Raw genomic sequence first — 18273 nt, 5'->3', positions numbered from 1 at the left:
AGACAACCCAAATGCCAGCTCCCGGGGGAATGACACCCACAGGAACAGCTGCCGATGGTGCCGGTGTTAACACGCAGGCAAAGGGCTGAAGACACATCGCCCCAGAGGATGGAGCGGACTGGCGATCTGCCTGTGGCTAGCGTCAGAGAGCCCTTCCATCTTGTGAACAATCGAAAAGCCTGCAGGTTGTTCAGAACGTCCTTTCTTAAAGGCAGTGAGAGTCCCTCACCCGGGTGATATATTTAATGTCTTGAAAAGGATCTTGAGAAATAGCTGCCTAAGGAAATGGGCCACGGATCCGAGCAGGGGATGGGACTCGGGGAGGTGGTGGCTGGGTTTGCTTAACCGGGTAAAGCCATCTCAGGAGTAAATGTCCTGTTTGTTCAGGTTCCGGGAGATTCACTTACTAACCCAGCGTGTCCTCGGGCCCCAAGTGCCACAGCCGTATCAGCAACAAAATCAGAACTCCTGCTCTCCAGTCCCAACGCCACCACTTCCACAGCAGCATTCTGTGCACAATCCTTTCTGTTTTAGTCCCTACCCCAGGATGTGCTTTTCAGTGGTTCTAGAGAGAGGAAGGGAGAGGGGGAAGGAGAGAGCAAGAGAGAGATGAGGGGAAAACATCCATTTAATTGCCTCTCATATTAAACCTGCAGGGATTAAACCTGAAACCTAGGCGTGTGCCCTGACTGGGAATCGAACCTGAGACCCTTCTGTGCAGGGGATGAGCCTCCAACCAACTGAGCCAGCTGGCCAGGGAGGGGCAAACCTTTTGACATCACTGAGTCTAGGACCTCCAAATCCCTACATCCACAGAACATGGCATGTCCCAGCCACCTTCCTGGTATTCTGAGACGTATACAACATGACATAAGCAGAGTGCTCTGAAAGCTGTCATAAAACCACAATGACAGACACATTGTGACTCCCCCAAGTAACAACAAGCACCAGGATAAAGTATGCACATCCTCATCAAATAACTGAAACCGCATTTAAAATAGCCATTTGCCCCAAAATTTCTCATCAGTTCAATAGCTCATATCACATTCTGAAATAAAACCCAGATGAAATCATCAAATAGTAAAATAAATAAATAAATAAATAAATAAATAAATAAATAAATAAACAAACAAAATAAAACAATATGGTTCCTGAATATAAAGAAAATATCTGATCACACAAAAAAATTTAAACTTCTTAACATCAACTAATATAAGCAAGCATTAAAAGGTAGACAACAAACCTTCAACACAAGAAATACCACATTTTATACAGAAATATCACTCAGAAACCACTGTGAGAAATGCAATTCTCTAACAGAGAACAGACAATTTCCAGAATTATATGCCAATAAATTAAGAAAGTGTGTGGCCGTGGTGAAAATCAAGAGAAGGGAAATTAAGAACAAATGTGATACCATTACTGAATACCACGTTGGACAAAATTGCAAATACCAGCAACACTTAATGCCTCAAAATGGCGTCCATGGACCCTGGAGACAGTGCTGGCCAGGGAGGTGCACACCCCATGCCTGCCATTTAGGGCTTTCTAGGTCCCATTAAAAATAAATGGGTCGGATCAATCTGTTGTTCTACATCAAGGGTTATTTTAACTTGCTATAAATTATTAGTGAGATATTTACATTTTGGAAAGAGTATGGTTCTTTGAAATTTAATGTGCATTTTATTCTTATAGCATCTTAATACAGATGCTCAGTTTTTATTGGAAATATGTTTTAAGTTTCTAAAATTTTCGGTTGATAAAGGCGATTCACATACTGTTCCAAATGTCCGTTTTTCCCAGTGACTGAATTGAAGATCATGTTTGAGAATTTATCCTAAATTAAAATGAAACACAATTCAGAGCCTTGGTTTCTTGGTTGCACCAGCCACATTTCTCATACTGGCTACTATATGGACAGTGTAGTTCTAGAAAAATCTACCTGCCCCACCCCAGGCCAGCCCTAGGCAAAGGCTGCTCTCAGCCTCTGGAAACCTAACACAGTGGCTCTTGGATCATTACCCGTGAAATTTGCAGACTCACCACTGGGTCCCATGCAGGTGCCTTCTTCCTCCGGTGGAAATGCCCATGTCCTTGTCTGTTCCCACAGTGACTGGTTTCCCAGGAGACCCATCCTTCATAAGAACATGTGAGTTCTCACGACCTAAATGTAAACAACAATGGGAATAATAAGGATTAATGTCGGACGTTGGGCGTCATTTAACACTGGTGGGTCTTGATCCAGCATCTAGAAAGGTTATGGAATCTGGAGAGGGGACTGTGCTTAGATTAAATAAAAGTATAGAGATGAATTTTGAAAGGCATATTGGGGGAGGCAGAGGAACCTGGCTGAAGAAACCAAGTTCTCATCGTCTCAGGACCCCTTGCTTTTTATTAACACAAATTGTCCTAAGGCAAGGTGGAGATATACACTTCAAAGGGTATGGTTTGTATGAAAGCACTGTCAGATTGGGGAACTGCCTTCAGTTGTTCAGGTGTTTGGCCAACAGGAGGCAATAACATGTAGATTAAGATGCCCTGAGCTGTCTGACAGCAAGCAATCAATTTAATGCATCCTTTTCAGGTTTGGGGAAATGCCTTTAGCCATTCCAGCAGGTGATAACATATGTGACTCAACCCTTGTTGAGTCCTCAAGTTCCATCAACCTTTTGAAGAAACTTGCAATTATGACATGCTAGAACTGGCTTCCAGAAAAGAATGATAATAAAAAGCAATAGGTCAGACCATGGCATCAAATGCCCAAAGTTCTTTATTAGTAGCCTGTGCCCAGGCAGGAAACAGGCTCCGAGAAGGAAAGGAACATGCAGCCACACTATCGGTAAGAGGCAGAGCCCTCACTGTTAGAACCACAGCTAAGAGGCCCTTCCCCGTGTTCTCTCCTCCATGCTGTTCCCTGTTCTGTTTGTGAGCTGCCTCCCCTCCCCATGTGCTCTCATCTCTCCCCAGTCACAGCAAGAACTCCCTGCACCCTTGCTGGAGCCACCTGGCCACCACCGCCAGCAAAGGCCTGTGGCCTGAGTGCTGGGGCTGCCCTGGCCACCAAGCCCCACTCAATCCCAGCGGCCATGAGCTTAGGTGGGACATTCCCAGAGCAGGGCTGTCAGCAGACTCGGGTTAGCATCCTGACCCACCAGCCAAGGGCCCCAGCCCCCTGCCTCCTGGAGCTGAGCCTATGCCAAGTGCCCAGCCCAGAGCAGGTGCCCAGAAAATTACGGCGCCAGTCACCTGTCTGCACAGATGCTGAAATTCTGTGAAATGTGTGCCCCCTCTCAGTTAAGAAATGTGAGGCCAGCAGAAGGGGGTGGATGGGAAGGAGTCAGGGGATCTGTGACCCCAGAGCCAGGACGCCCAGATGGGGACCTCACTGTGGATTCCCAGGCTGCTCCTTGGATATTGCTGAACCTCAGTCTTCCCATTTGCAAAGTGGGAATACCACAGCAACCAGTTCCGGGGGCTGAGGAGAGCACTTCATGAGGAAAGGCAGAAACGATGCTTAACTTAGCACCTCACAGCCCATGTTCATAGAGGAGGTGATGAGGATGAGAGGTGGTGAAGGAGGTAATACCCTGTTCTATGCCCTTTATGGAAGCCGCTGCTCTCACCTCCCTCTGGACACGCTAAGGCAGTGGGTCTCAAAGAACAATCCCCAAACCTCAGCATCAGCACCGCTGGGGGGCAGGGCAGCGCCCCTTGGCCAACCATGCAGCCTGGGTCCTGCGCTCGGAACGGCCCCTTGCTTGGTTTCAGGCTCGCTGTCCCCATCTCCAAAGTCTCCATTTGAGCAAAGGGCCTGCACGCTGCAGCCAGCCTGCCCGGAGCTCCTTAGAGATGCAGATTCCCAAGCCGCTCTGAGGGCGGGACCCAGCAGCTGTGTTTAATCACTGAGGCCTGCGGCCCGGGGAAGCCTACGGAGGGATGGGACCAGCAGTCCTGCTTCCTGCCCCAGCCTGGGCCTCCCCTCTGCTGGCCCCGATTGCTGTCTAATAGGAAGCTAGTGACACCTCCCTCGCATGCAAGGCCCCCTCCAGGCCCCATAACGGACTTCCCATCCATAATTTGTAATCTTTTCTTGAAGAGGCCCAAGTCGTGTTATGCTTCAGCCCTGAGGCACCTCTGGCTGCTCAGTAACTATGAGGGTGCTCCTCAGGCCTCAGGCACCGCATCACCCGGAGGGTGTGATACAACCAGATAGCTGGGCCCCACCCTCAGAGCCCAGCCGGCGCATTTCTGTCCGTCTCCCAGGTGATGCGGATGCAGGGACCACACTGTGAGAACCCTGCTCTGTGGGCCTTCTTCCCACCCCCATCTGCCCCTACTCTGCCCTCCACCCAACTTCATGTGGCTAAAGCTGCTCCTTCTCCCAGCACATGCCCTTGACTTCAGCCTCCGAGGCTGGGCCCATCCTGCAGGCTGCACTAAGCCCTCTCTTGTTCCTGAGCAGGCCCCAGCAGACCTGGAAAAGCTGGCCTTGATCTGGATTTCCCGCACCCACTCTACACCTGCCGCCGCATGCTCCCTCTTCAACCCGCCAGGCCCCACCTGCCCCAGGAGCTCTGCTCAGGGTCACAGGAGTCTGTCCGGCTCCCCAGGAGGCCTGGCCCTCAAGGGGACTTTCTACACCTCGCACCCCCCCACCCACACCCCGGGGCAGTGCATGCTTTCCGGGGAGACACAGGTGCGGAGGAGCTGGGGACTCAACCTCTGCCTCCAGGAGGCGTTAATACCCGGAGGTGGCGGCTGCTCCCAGCACTGCAGTCTCTGGAGCTGCTTCCTAATTAGGTCACAGCCAGCAGAGGGGACAAAGGGACGAGGGGACGCAGGGACGGGCAGGGTGCCGGTCTCCTTCCTGCTCACCCGCCCTTCTCTCCACCGACACAGCCCCTACGTGCGGAGCTTGTGGCTTAAAGAGCCTCCAGCAGCACTTGGTCCTCTCCCAGCCAGTCTGTCTGTCCTGCATCCCCACAGGAAGGAGCTGGGCCTTCTCCTCATCCTGTCCTGTCCCCGGACGTCCAGCCCTCGTCCCCTGGCCATGCCCCTGCCCCACGCGCAGCTCTCCTCGCTCACCTCTCTTCTCCCCTACACTCAGCGGTCAGCGGAGTCCCCAGAGGGGGGTGAAACCTCAGAGGCCGGGCCACCGGCCGGTCACCAGGGACATAGACGTACTCGTGAGGCCCCGGGGCTGCCCCAGCCGCCCCTGTTCGCCCTGCGAGGGAGGGGAGGAGGGGGCTGCTCACCTCTCTGGCTTCCAGAGGCCTCCTCCTGGGCTTGCCGGAGACTCGCAGAGACCCAGCACGGGCTGCAGGGCTGTGGGGCTGCGGGACCTGGGCCTCAGGCTGGCTTAATGTGCCCACAGCTGCGGGCCTTGGGCAAGCTCACTGCGGCCTCCGGGAACAGCTTGGGGAACAGCCCTGGGGTGAGGGTCGAGGGGGGGGGGGGGGGGCGCTGCATTTTCAAAAGCAACACCCAGTACACAGAGGGAGGCCTGAGGACCGTGCTCGGGGCCTGCTGTTCTGTGGGCCTCCTCAGGCTTTTATACGGAGACCCGAGGGGCTTCAGCTGGGCCGGTTTTCTGCTTTCCTCACGTGAATTTACTTCTATTCTCTTAACGAGCCAAGGGGAGGCTCTGCAGAGAGAGACAAGGAGACAAAGTTTTCTTATTACAAACCCCTGGAGGGGATGTGGAACCTCCCGCAAATTAGAAAGTTCAAGGCCTGCGCGCACCATGCGCTGTGTCACCTTAGAAATCATCTCGGACTTCTCTGAGCCTCTTTCCCGCGTCTGTGGAGGGTGAATAATAATACCCATCTTTCTCAAGGGGCTGTAAGTATTAACTGAGATCATCTTCATTGCGAGTTCATTAACTATCAGCTGTTTATTTCATTAACAAACATTCATCGAGCGCCTGGTATGCGCCAAATCCTTGGCTAAGATCTGGGGATTAAGAACATGTTTTAAAAGGTCACTAAGCAGTGACCTTTTGAGATGGTCTGTGCTCTTCAGTAGTTCAGTCTAACAGGAAAAGGATATACACTGCTCTAATAGTTGGCAGTTTATTTTCAAAATGCCCCAGACTTATCTTCCTTCATGTTTTTTGAGCCTCTGAGGTGACTAGTATTGTGGATATTTTCTCGACGAGGAAAGGGGCTCCAAGGGGAGCAGAGCAGGGCTGGGATGAAGGGGGCTGCCTGGGAAAGCACCACGTGCCCTCCACTCCCTCCCTCTCCCCTTCCCTCCCCCTCCCCCCTGCGCTTCTGACAGGGTCCTCACGGCCCTCGCCTTCCAGAATCAGTCTTCCCTAAACCCCCTGTAGAACTCAGTACCTCTCAGCCATCTGTCCAGCCCGGGAGGCAGTGGAACTGTCCGTGCCCCTGTGAACGCCTCCTACCATCGGCTCCTTTCGGGATAAAAGTAGAGACTATTGGTTAGGGATTCACCCACACCTCCATGCATGTACTCCAAAACTGATGATTCCAGGCTTGTGAGATGTGAGTCATCTTCCCTTTTTCTCAAGAGCAGGGGGTCATTACCAGCGGAAATGGAAGGACCCGCTCTGTGCCCGGCGTCTGGCGGTGGGGCGCTGGGAATAGCCTGTCCCCTGGTGCAGAGGGGGCCAGGCCATCAGCATCCCCGGGCTCCGCTGCTGGAAGGAGGCCAAGCCTGGAGCGCCCTCCGAGCCGCCCACAGCCCCACCCCCCCCTTCCCGCCCCCTCCCGGCACCCCTGCCAGCACGGAGCACCAGGCTGGGGGCTGACCCTGGGTGCCGTTCCAGACAGCTCTGTAATTATTCTTCAACTAAGCAGCGACCTCTTGGCCTTCTCATTTGGGAGCGTGTGTGTTTCCGATGTGTCTTTCATCTTGGCCTGATGCCCGAATAATTTTATTTCCTTGTCTTTTCCGGGGTTATCCTTTAGACACAACCCCAGAATGTCCAGGCCGACTTGGTTTCTCTTTCCTTCTGCTTTTTCCTGTTGTTGAATTACTGAAGGAGCCCACCGCCTCTCTGACCCCAGTGGCCCATTTGTGAAAGGAAACGCTGTGATCGGATCATAACAATTAGTCATAGAAGTCAGGACTCAGCTCACCACGTTTCTGTCACCTGCTTCTGTCTTCCTCCTCTGTCCTAATCAGGGCCGTGACCCTAATGTTCCAAACGGCACCCCAGCACGGCGGCTTCCTGGGGGGCGCTCTCTCCCTGGTTTGCGGATGCCTGCCTTCTCCTGCGTGCTCCTGTGGCTGAGAGAGAGGGCGAGGGAGGGAGAGAATCAGAGGAAGAGGGAGAGCGGGAGAGAGAGAGAAAGAGAAGGAGAGAGAGATGGAGAGGGAGAGTTTGAGCTCTGGTCTCTTCCTCTTCTAATAAGAACTCTAAACTAAGGTGACCAGACGTCCTGCTTTTGGCTGAACAGTGCGGATTTTTAACAATTTGTCCCGCGTGCCACGTCCCGTGTTGTTTTTTAAAAAGTCCCGATTTTCCAAAAATTGGGACTTTTTAAAAACGCCATGGGACGCGGGACAAATTCTTAAAATCGGGACTGTCCCGCCAAAAGCGGGACGTCTGGTCACCTTACAAACCCAAAAGAACCTCACACTCATGAGCTCATTTAAACCTAATCACGCCCCTCACAAGCCCCGCCCCAACACCATCCCATTGGGGTGAGGGCTTCACCATGCGGACTTGGGGGTATGAACATGCAGTCCACCGCACACCACGACGGGCTTTCTTCCCATACAAACATCTCCTGAAACTCAGTGCTCCGATCAATCAATCCGCCTCTCCTCAGGTGAAAGACGTCAATAAGGAGAAATGCTGTTGTGGCATCAAACAGCTGAAAATGAACCAGGCCGTCCATTCATAAGCTGTAAATAGAATCGATTTTGAGAAATATAATAAGAGTGTCTATTCTGTTCGGCAGAATAAAAGGCACCCATAGAAGGACATCGGGGTTTCCATCTGTTTGATGCCTCAGCGGGCAGGGCAGCCACGGCGCCGGTCGCACAGTGACAGGAGGGTTTTGATCTGATGGACAAGCCAGGGGCGTCCACCCCACTTGACCCTAATATTCCAAATGGCACCCCAGCACGGGTGGCTTCCCGGGGAGGGCTCTCTCACTGGTTTGCAGATGCCTGCCTTCTCCTGCGTGCTCAGTGGCTGAGAGAGAGGGCGAGGAAGGGAGAGAATCAGAGGAAGAGGAAGAGGGAGAGAGAGAAAGAGAAAGAGAAGGAGAGAGCTCTGGCCGCTGCTCTGTCCCTGGCCGGGAGAGGCTGACGAGGAGCAGGTTCCCGCTGAATACTGCAGAACTGAGAGTCACGAAGGGGTGTCTGGGATGTGGTAGCTCGGTCCTCCGAGTGAGATGGCCCGATCTCTGGCTTCTTCCCTGAGCCTGGCTGCCTCCTGATCCATAGAAAGTGTTCCTCCCTGGCCTCACCTATAGTCCCCTCCCCCAGCGCAGCTCTGGCTTAGAGGTGGAATGGAGAAGATGATGGGGGTTGAGATTGCCCTATGGGATGTGTCTTAGTTGGGCCCCTTGGCTTGCAAACAACAGAAAACCGGCTTACGCAAAGAAGGAGAGCTGTTGGTACATTTCACCGAGCATCCAGGCTTCAGGTACGGCTGGATCCAGGCGCTTACTTGGGGTCCTCATCTCTTCTTTCGTGTTCTCTCCCCAACTCCATTTCTCTGCTCTAGTTTCCTCCTGATGCTTCCCTGCCAGCGGGGTTCTCTCCCAGCAGAGTCTCTCCTCTGAGTCCTAAGACTGGCTGACGTGGTCACGTGGCCCTCTGCACAATGGCACCAAAGCCAGGCCCTCTGACATGTCACGTACACCCCTACGTCCACCGCGGCAAAACCCAGGACCGGGTCCGACCCCACGTACACGACAGGCTGCACAGGGAGAGGCAGCCCCCAAGCAAACCAGACTGAGCAGTGGAGGCTACACAGGTACAAGAAGCAGAAGCTGTGGCTGTGGCGGTTCCTGTGGCCTGGGGTCACCTGGATGAAGGCTCGCTTTGTGTGAACAGGAAGACTGTGAATAGGGTCCTAACACCTCCCATGAAAGACGGATGAGCTGGCAGCCGGGAGATGATTACAGTGGGACTGAGCTGTGAGATACACAGAGTGGTGGCAAGAATTTGCGGAAAGGACATAAGAAGGAGCGAGAGGCATAGGGGAGCGTGGGCTGGAACACACGTGGGGTAACTGGGGGCACACCCCCTCATTTAAGAGGACTGAGGGAGGGGACTCGGGGGAGGGGGCAGCTTACACTCAGAGGGAGCTGTAGGCACAGCAAGGTCCCACCTGGTCAGCCATGTCCCGGGGGCGGGCAGAGCCAGAGCTCAGAGAGGAGGCTGGGAAGATGGGAGTTGGGGACTGACCCAGAGAGAAGGGTCAGTGGCCACATCATCAGACAAACTGAGGAACCGTGCCTCCTCCGGCCTCCGATGGGGCGGGGCTTCTCCCTCACAGGTTTCCTGGAACCGAAGGCAGCGGTGCCAGACTCGCTCTCACGCTGTAACTCACTCTGTTAAAAGTCTTTCCTTCTCCAAAGCCCCTCGGAGCCCTGCCACTGGGGGATTCAAAGGACTCCCCTGCTTTTCCCTCTGAAACAAAAGCACGTGGTGAAGTTTATCAGAACCAGTTACGATCTGTATCCGCTGTAACCCTTTAGGCCAGTGGTCTGCAAACTGCGGCTCTCGAGCCACATGCAGCTCTTTGGCCCCTTGAGTGTTCTAACGCCACTTCTTCAAAATAGACTGGCCCAGGCCGAAAACTGACTTCTGCGCATGGGCCATGAAGTTTCAATCGCACTGTATGTGCGCGTCCGTACGTGGCATTTTGTGGAAGAGCCACACTCAATGGGCCAAAGAGCCACCTGTGGCTCTAGAGCCGCGGTTTGCCGACCACTGCTTTAGGTACTGACCATTTCCCTTTCTGCCCGGTTTGATCTCCAGACAGCACCTGGTGCCCAGGGCCCTGGCTGCACCGGTGGGTTATTTGTTATTTAATCCGCACGCCGGGTGCTCAGCGGGACCCACCCAGCGCAGCCAGCCAGCTCAGGGCCCTGGGAGGACCTAGCCAGGCCAGGGTCCACAGGTTCCCCGCCAGGGACGCAGAAAGGAGGCCCCGTTCTCCGGCATCTGTGCCATCACCTCAGAAAGGCCCACCTGGCCCGGGAGATGCTGCTGAGCTGTCCGCACACCAGAAAGCTTGTTTCCCGAAGTGACCATGACAGCGTCTCTGCAGGGGGCCGGCTCCCGGACATGCCCTCTGAAATCACTCCCTCCGCACAAACAGCCAGACGGGCAGCGGGCAGAGGCCGCCGCTAATTAGACGTGGCAGCAGCGTTTACACCCCGCTGGCCAGGTACATGGGGAGGTGAGAGCAAAACTAATGACACTCCCTTTTCCTCTGCCAGGCGCTGCGGCCCCGGTAGGGGTGCAAGGCCGGCCCAGAAACCCCTCTGCTGGAGCTCTGGGTGTGTGTGACTTTATGGCTCCAATTCCTTGGAGAGAGAAAAAAATAAAAAATAGAACCAAACAATCCTACTTAACTAAACCGAGTCATTTTAAAACTAGATAAAACTTGGTTCCATTTGTCAGAGGAGGCATAATTTTGGAATGGAAAGAATTTGCTTCTCAGTCTAACTCCGAGGTGAGCAGAGGGACCTCTGTGTTGGATGGAAGACAAACTGGGACCTTGGTTGGTAACACGGCCCACCCTGAGCAGCTAAGGTGGCTGCAGGCATGCCCTGGGGCCAGGCCCTGTCAGGCTACCTCTGTGGAGTAGGAGGTAGAGACACACGGCCTGGGTTTGAATCCCAGCTCTGCTACTTGCAAGCTGTGTGATCTTGGGCAAGTTCCTCAATGTCTCTGTGCCTCAGTGTCCTCATCTGTGAAATGGGGACAGTAACAGTACTTACTTGGTTGGGTCGCTTTCGTAGGGGAAGCACTCAGGAGAGTGACTGGACATGAGGCTGGCTTCCCGGTGGCTCGGCTGTCCTCTCCTGTACGGATCGGGGCAGCTGCTTTTTTCCTTTCGAGGCTGAATTATAAAAATACTGACTGCTGCTTGCTCTTCATTGCACCCCCCCTTCTCTTGCCCCTTTCTTGGTTGCCATGGCCATTCTCAGGGCCTTTGGTAATTATCACCAACAATCGTATCTTAGGAATTCAGGAATATAAATCTATTTTTAAGGAGCCAACGTGGAAGACTCAGCACATGAGAATAGTTGTCGGGGAAATAGTGAGCTCCTTGTGAGGTACCACAGGGATCTGTCCTTGGGGGCAGGGTGGTTTGTGAAAAATCAAACGTGTAGTGTTTGAGGACAATCAGCATCATTATTACTTATCGTGTGCATAATCTGCACCGAACACCATGCCAGTGCATTAAGAAATAAGCTCAGCTCTAGCTGGTTTGGCTCAGTGGATAGAGCGTCAGCCTGTGGACTATGCACATTCCCGGGTTGCAGACTCGATCCTCAGTAGGGGGTGATTCTCTCTCATCATTGATGCTTCTACTTCTCTTCCACTCTCCCTTCTGTTCTGAAATCAATAAGAAGAAAGAGAGAGAGAGGGGGGGGGGGGAGAGAGAAGAAGAAAGGAGTTCATTTAAACCTTAGGGAAGGTACTATATTGTACCTATTTTATAGATAAAGAAACCTAGTCCCCCAAACAGGCCATTACCTGCCCAAGGCCACAGTTATTGAGTGACAGACGGGATTCAGTCCCAGACAAAAACTTTTTCTCCTACATCCCTTCCCTGCCTCGCCTCCTCCCTCCTTCCCTGGCTTGGATGTGGGGAAACACAGCAGAGGCAGGGAGACTGGTTTGGAGGCTGCAGCAATGGCTCAGTGACCTGGATGACAGCCATGCTATGGGGATGCCATTTACTGAGTGCCCACTGTGTGCCTGGCACGGGGCTGACGGCTCAACAGGCAGTCACTTCACCCTCACCCAGGTGCCACTATCTTGTGCAGAGGGGGTTTGCAGAGTTTCAAAACTTGCCCCGAGATAGGCAGCCACAGTGGCCCAGATGGGATTTGGGTTCAGAGTCTGTTTGTGCCACGGATCCAGAGCACTGGGCTATTCCCAGTGGTGAGAGATCAGACATGGCGCATGGGGCAGAGGAAGGGGTGGGATGAATTTCCAGTTCAAGGCAGAGGTGCAGCGATGTCACTTGTCAAGAGGGAGAGAGAGAAAAACATTGATGTGAGAGAGAAACATCGATGGGCTGTCTCCTGCACACCCCCTACTGGGGATCGAGCCCACAACCTGGGCATATGCCCCGGGAATCGAACCAGCAAATCCTTGGTGCATGAGGTGATGCTTAAAGAGTCACACTGAAGGGAAGGGAGGGAGGGGCAATGTTAAAATATGTACACAGATAATAATTTAATAATAATAATAAAAAGAGCCACACTGGCCAGAGCTCTCCTCACAAATGGTTTATGCAGAAGTTATCATCACAAAAGTGCTAATTAATGCCATTGGTGTCAAAGCATCCCAGGGACAGCGGGGTCCTGAGAGGGCTGCTTGGGACATAGGAAGCATCAATATTTTAATGCTCTCACTGAAGTCAAAGGGTGCTGTTTGCTGGGGCTTGGCAGGGTCTTGGGGATGGAGGAATAATCAGAAGGAAGGCTCATGATCTGGGAGGATCGCTGAGTGGAGTACATCAGTTGGGAGTGAACAGATATTTATAAGCCGTTCCAGGCCCGGAGAAACAATGCTGATCCTGCCCGCAGGGGCCCGTGGCTTGTCTGAGGAACGTGGGAGCCGGAGAAGTGCAGACTGCGGGACAAGTATGGTGCAATTCCGTTTAAGTGGCTTTTCAGGAAATCCGGGACAGCTAGGATATGTAGTTGAGAATATGATGTTGCAGTGGTGGTTTCAAGAAAAGCAAATTCAGCCGAAACCGGTTTGGCTCAATGGATAGAGCGTCAGCTTGGGGACTAAAAGGTCCCGGGTTCGATTCCGGTCAAGGGCATGTACCTTGGTTGCGGGCATATCCCCAGTAGGGGGTGTGCAAGAGGCAACTGATCGATGACTCTCATCGATGTTTCTAACTCTCTATCTCTCTCCCTTCCTCTCTGTACAAAATCAATAAAATATATTAAAAAAAAAAAAGAAAAAAAAAAAAGAAAAGCAAATTCAATCTTTCAAAGACCGTAAAGAGGCAACACTGTCTAATTTTTCTGTGAAAGTCTGAGAGGACCGTTTTAAGATCCAAGGAGAGACTTGCATATGGCAGGGTAGTAAGCCACGCCCTACCTCTGCTCTTTCAGGGTCCCCAGCACACCCGGCGGCGGGGCTTCAGCCAGATGGCCACCCGTTCTCTAGGGATGGCCACCTCTTCCATGTATCTTAACTCACTTTATTCCATATTCATTGCCAAGTATGCATAGAGCAGCTTCTTGGTGCCCCAGGCACAGAGCTAGGCACAGACTGGGAAGCAAGCACATGAGACAGACAAGTCCTTGCTGTTCTGGAGCTTACATGCTGGTGGGGGATACACACCGAGAGTCTTCATGATGCCTCTGAGGGAGTGCAAGGGAGGGGTGAGGTGCTGCCTGGGATGAAGATCGGGACCACAGACCACAGGGTGGTGAGGGATGGCCACTCACAGGATTGATTTTGAAATAAGATAAAAAATGACAACCAGAAGCTAATGTCCATCAGAGGAAACACCAGTGCAAAGGGCAGTGGGACGGCCAGCAAGGGCCAGGCGGCGTGGATGAGGCTGAGAGGCAGAGTGAGGCAGTGATGGGGCCTGGAAAGCCATGGGAAGGAGTCTGGACTTTAGGTGAGGTGCAAAGTCACTCTAATGAAGAAAATTACCTTTTAAAGACAAGTATCAGAGCAGAATAATGAAGAATGAAAGGTATCTGATAATTATTCATATTCAATAAACTTTATTTACATAGATAAAACCTAAAGGAAAAATCGGTCTGCACATTTTGTGTTTGTATGGTCACTAATGTTAAAAAGAATAATGGAAACAAAAATCAGTGAGAGGAAAAATAAAATTAAGTAAATCTTTTCTAGAAAGATGCTAGAAGTCATTACTCTTAGCAACCATATAAGAGCTCTCTGATGACATAAGACAGTATTCTGTGAAGTTATAAGAAAAATCAGTATCACATGTCAATTACTATCTTTTGCACATACAACCAAAACTGCTAAGGTTATCAGAATAAGAAATCCCTGGTGTCTATTACACAAAGCTTTTAACAGAACTTGCCTTGACAACTTATTCCTAATCATCTCTCCCAGCTTAATACAATATTGCCACTTCACTTCATGACTCACATAGCTCTTGTAGGCACTACTTGGGGAATAAGTTTTAAGAGTTCAAGTAAATGCAAATGATGTTTTGCTATCTTTTCTCCAAAGATTTCATGTTAGAATATAGACTATAACATTAAACTATATTATGTATATATAGTTTCTACTGATAAGCACTTCAAACAGCATTTAGAACAGAATAAACACCCCAAAACCTTAGTACTGATGACCATGTGACCATGTTTTCTTGTTTTTCACAGTAGAGGGCACTTGTTTACCATCCTTCTTTTTTTTTTTAGAATCTCGTAATGCTGAAAAGCACAAGCTAAGATGAAATGTTCTGTCTACTTGTTCCATAAAGTTTACTGGATTCACCCCACCCCACCCATTTTCCAACCTCGGGAGAAACATCACTGAAGACTAGCGATAAACTTATTGTAAAAAGTGAAGTAGTTAGATGATCATCTCCCCACTGGGCCTGCAAAGAGTCTTGGCCACCCAATTTTAAGTCACTTTAAATGACCTTCCCCTGTGGCAGCCTCCTGTCTTCCCCCCCAATTACAATGACTCATTGGGAGGGGGAGCATTCAGTGGCACTCCTTCCTTGGAGAATGCCAACTTCCCTATCCTTGGGGCAGGAACAGTAAACAGGAAGTGAGGAGTCATCTGATAGCATTTACCACTGTGGGCAGAGCTGTGTCCTGTGGCCTATTATAGTTCAACTAGAGGCCCAATGCACGAAATTCGTACACTCGAGCAGGGGTGGGGGGCGCGCTCGGCCTGGCCTGAGCTCTCTTGCAGTCCAGGAGCCCTTGGGGATGTCCAACTGACTGCTTAGGGGCCTAAGTCTTCAGTTGGACATCCTGTGGAGGCAGGAGAGGCTCCCATTACCGCCACTGAGCTGGCCAGCCAAGAGCTTGGCTTCTGGCTGAGTGGCATTCCCCCTGTTGGAGCACACTGATCACCAGGGTGCAGCTCCTACATTGAGCATCTGCCCCCTGGTGATCAGTGCATGTCATAGCAACTGGTTGTTCTGCCATTCAGTCAATTTGCATATTGGCCTTTTGTTATATAGGATTCTGTTTTCCCATCTCTTCCAGTGAAAATTCTTCATCTGGAACAATCTGCTCCTGGGGCAGGCTATGCCACCACGAACCTGATGCAATTCAGTGAAGGGGCTCTGTGAACCCCAGATGAAGTCCCAGGTCCTCCAGCTAACACTGGGTTCTTGCCCAGGAGAGATGGTCAAAGATGCCAAATATTGTAGTATTACCAAGGGCAAATCTGGTACATTTAAAAAATATTGATTCTACAGAGTGAGGAAGGGAGATACAGATAGAGAAACATCAATCAGCAGCCGCCTGTATGATCCCCACTTGGGGCTGAGCTGGAAACCTGGGCACGTGCCCGACCATGAATTGAACTGGTGACCTCTTGGTACATGGGACGATGCCCAACCTACTGAGCCACTGTCATCATTAAAAACATTTTCCAGGAGCACAGGCTTAGCAGTCGGGCTGCTAGCTTCTTGGTCCATCCTATCCCAAGGAAGAGCTGTATGACCTTGGCCAAGTGGCACCGCCTCTCTGAACCAAAGCACTTCAAACAGCATTTAGAACAGAATAGACACCCCAACACCACAGCACTGATGATCATGAGTATTTTCTTGTTTTTCACAGTTGAAGGCACTTGTTTACCTTTTTTTTTTTTTTTAAAGAAAAAGGAATAAAAAGGAATGCATTGGTACTTATTATCAGAATGACACATGTTTATTTACAAATTCACTTCCTCACTTCTTCCTGAACCTCTCACCATGAGAATATTGCTGTTTGGTTACTTTAAAAATGGTGAGAGTTTCACAGGATTCCCTATTGTTAGCATATTCTTGCTGTGTTTTGAATCAGTTCTTTTACTTACTAGGTTTTTGGGAAGGAGGCTTAGTAAATTTAATTTCTGTTGCTTTTAATTATCTCCGTATCCTCCACCAAAACTCCGGTGCCACAGGTCAGAGCGTTTGCACCCGTGACACCACAGAGACGGCTGGGTCAGCCCACTGTGCTTAACCTCTGCCCTTCCCGGAGCCCACGTCTGCGTTTATGGTCCGGGCACACGATCCTGGTAGCTAATCCTCAGTGTTACCACCTCCCACGCCCACACGTGTGGCTGTTAGTTACACCACTTACTGAGTTTCCTTTTCCTGAACTCATCTCCACACCTGTTGTAAAAAAAAAAAAAAAAAAAAAATACAAAGCAAGAATGTAGCAAAATCCTCAAACAAGGGCATTCTAATCTTGAACATTTTTAATTTTCCTGTGCCACATAACAATGAGCTATAGTGTGTCACCTATCTATAGTATAATTAACTTCTTGTCTTTTGTTCCTTATGAGTTTACATATCCAATTATCTTTCTATTTACTTTCTCATGGCTTTGCTACATTGACTAAAACTTTTTAACGAGACAGTCTTAATGGGTTTTGCAGTTCATTTGTAAGCAGGCAGTTGGAGGCATTTCAGGATGAGGGAGTGACACTGTGAGGTGTTCCTGGCAGGACTGGCATGCCCACGTACCCTGCCCATCAGGACGTCTGCAGAAGCAGACCCCGTGGATGAAATAACACAGTGTCAGGAGTTGGGGAGGAGACGCAGCAAAGCAGACCGCATGGAAACAGCCGATTTCACCATCCTCGCTCCTCTGCACTGGGGCAGTGAATCAAAGTCGGCACCAATTCCACTAAAGTGGCTGAAAGCAGTTTTTGCCCCACCGAAATTTCTGCTTTGATTCGAGAACTTTCGTCTCATTTCCCACTTTTCCTGTCAAAGTCAACACGGTGAAGAGTCTCTGGAATGGAGAGTCATTCTGATGGCATCGGACAGCAACCTGTGGAGTTCCTGCAGCATCAAGCGTGAACGGAACAAACTCAGAATGTGCGCCAGGCGACTTTAGGGCTCCAGTCCTGGCCTCTCGGATGAGACTTTTATAGATGGCTAAGTTATGCGAAAAGGTGGCTTTCCTAGTCACCAAGAAGGCAAACTCAGCTCTGACTTGTACCAACTGCATCACCAGCAGAGGCCTCGGCATCTGACAGCTCCGTGTTGAAGTGAGTGTGCCTACACAGCTCGGGTAGGAGGAGAGCTGTCTGCTTTGTTAGGAGGGAAAGGAGATGGCCTTCCTGTTGCCAAGCATCGGAGCCATGACTACAATTTAACTGACCAGATGCAGTTTGTTCGAGGAATTACCCAAGATTACACTTGGATACCAGTTGGGATTGAGGTCCATAGGTAGACACTCACCATACCTGCGAGAAAGCAATTTGATTCAAAAACAGAGAATTTGAGATAGTTGAGAAACACATCATTAGGAAAGTTTATTCAAACACCAACACAGAGATATTCCAGAATCGTTTATTCTCTTATTCCCAGGCCCCAACCCTCATCCAGCCCCTTCTCTTTCTTAAAATATAATTGAGAATAGGACCCAGCTCTCTGATTTATACAAAGGGCATAAATTCACACACCTGCCTGGATACTTCTTTATCCAGAAGTGACTGTATGCAGCTGCGGTTTCTGGCAAAATTAAAAGACAGTGGAAGTGGAAGTGACTGGATCATAACGGCAATCATTTTTCCTTCATTAAGTCCATCAGGTCACCTTCTATTCCCCTCTCACTCAGCTCGTCCAAACTGTAGTACCGATGAACGATCTTGTCAGCGGTGACCACCACGACTCGGACCCCGTGGGTATCGTTGCCCAGCTGGCACCCGATGGCAGATGACACCACGACATCCATGTTCTGGTAGGTACCCCCGGCATTCCTGTGGTAGTGGCCCGAGAACACAGCTTTGATACCTGCAGGGAAGGGAAAAAACATTAGGGGGCCAAGGATTTCCATTTAGGTAATTGAGGGCTCCATTGTTTTCTTGTTTGGACAGTAATGTATTATTATATTACACACATACTATTATTCAGCGTACAAT

At 50.7% G+C, this 18273-nt stretch overlaps 1 protein-coding gene across 2 annotated transcripts in view; it reads right to left on the bottom strand.

Moving 5' to 3' along the window:
• CPPED1 (calcineurin like phosphoesterase domain containing 1) overlaps positions 1-18273 on the bottom strand; it is a 175085-nt gene that overhangs the window by 54562 nt on the left and 102250 nt on the right. The window contains exon 4 of one of the 2 annotated variants that reach the window (XM_084881152.1): positions 2044-2164. In XM_084881152.1, the coding sequence (XP_084737278.1) occupies positions 2044-2164 (121 nt within the window). Of the gene's footprint in view, positions 1-2043; positions 2165-14581; positions 18146-18273 lie in introns of those variants that run through there. The other variant, XM_084881151.1, reaches the window with a different exon arrangement.

The sequence above is a fragment of the Pipistrellus hanaki genome, assembly GCF_964339955.1.
Source record: "Pipistrellus hanaki genome assembly, chromosome: 4".
Classification (NCBI taxonomy): domain Eukaryota; kingdom Metazoa; phylum Chordata; class Mammalia; order Chiroptera; family Vespertilionidae; genus Pipistrellus; species Pipistrellus hanaki.
The sequence above is the reverse complement of the archived record's forward strand: the minus strand, read 5'-3'. Positions and strand labels throughout refer to the sequence as shown.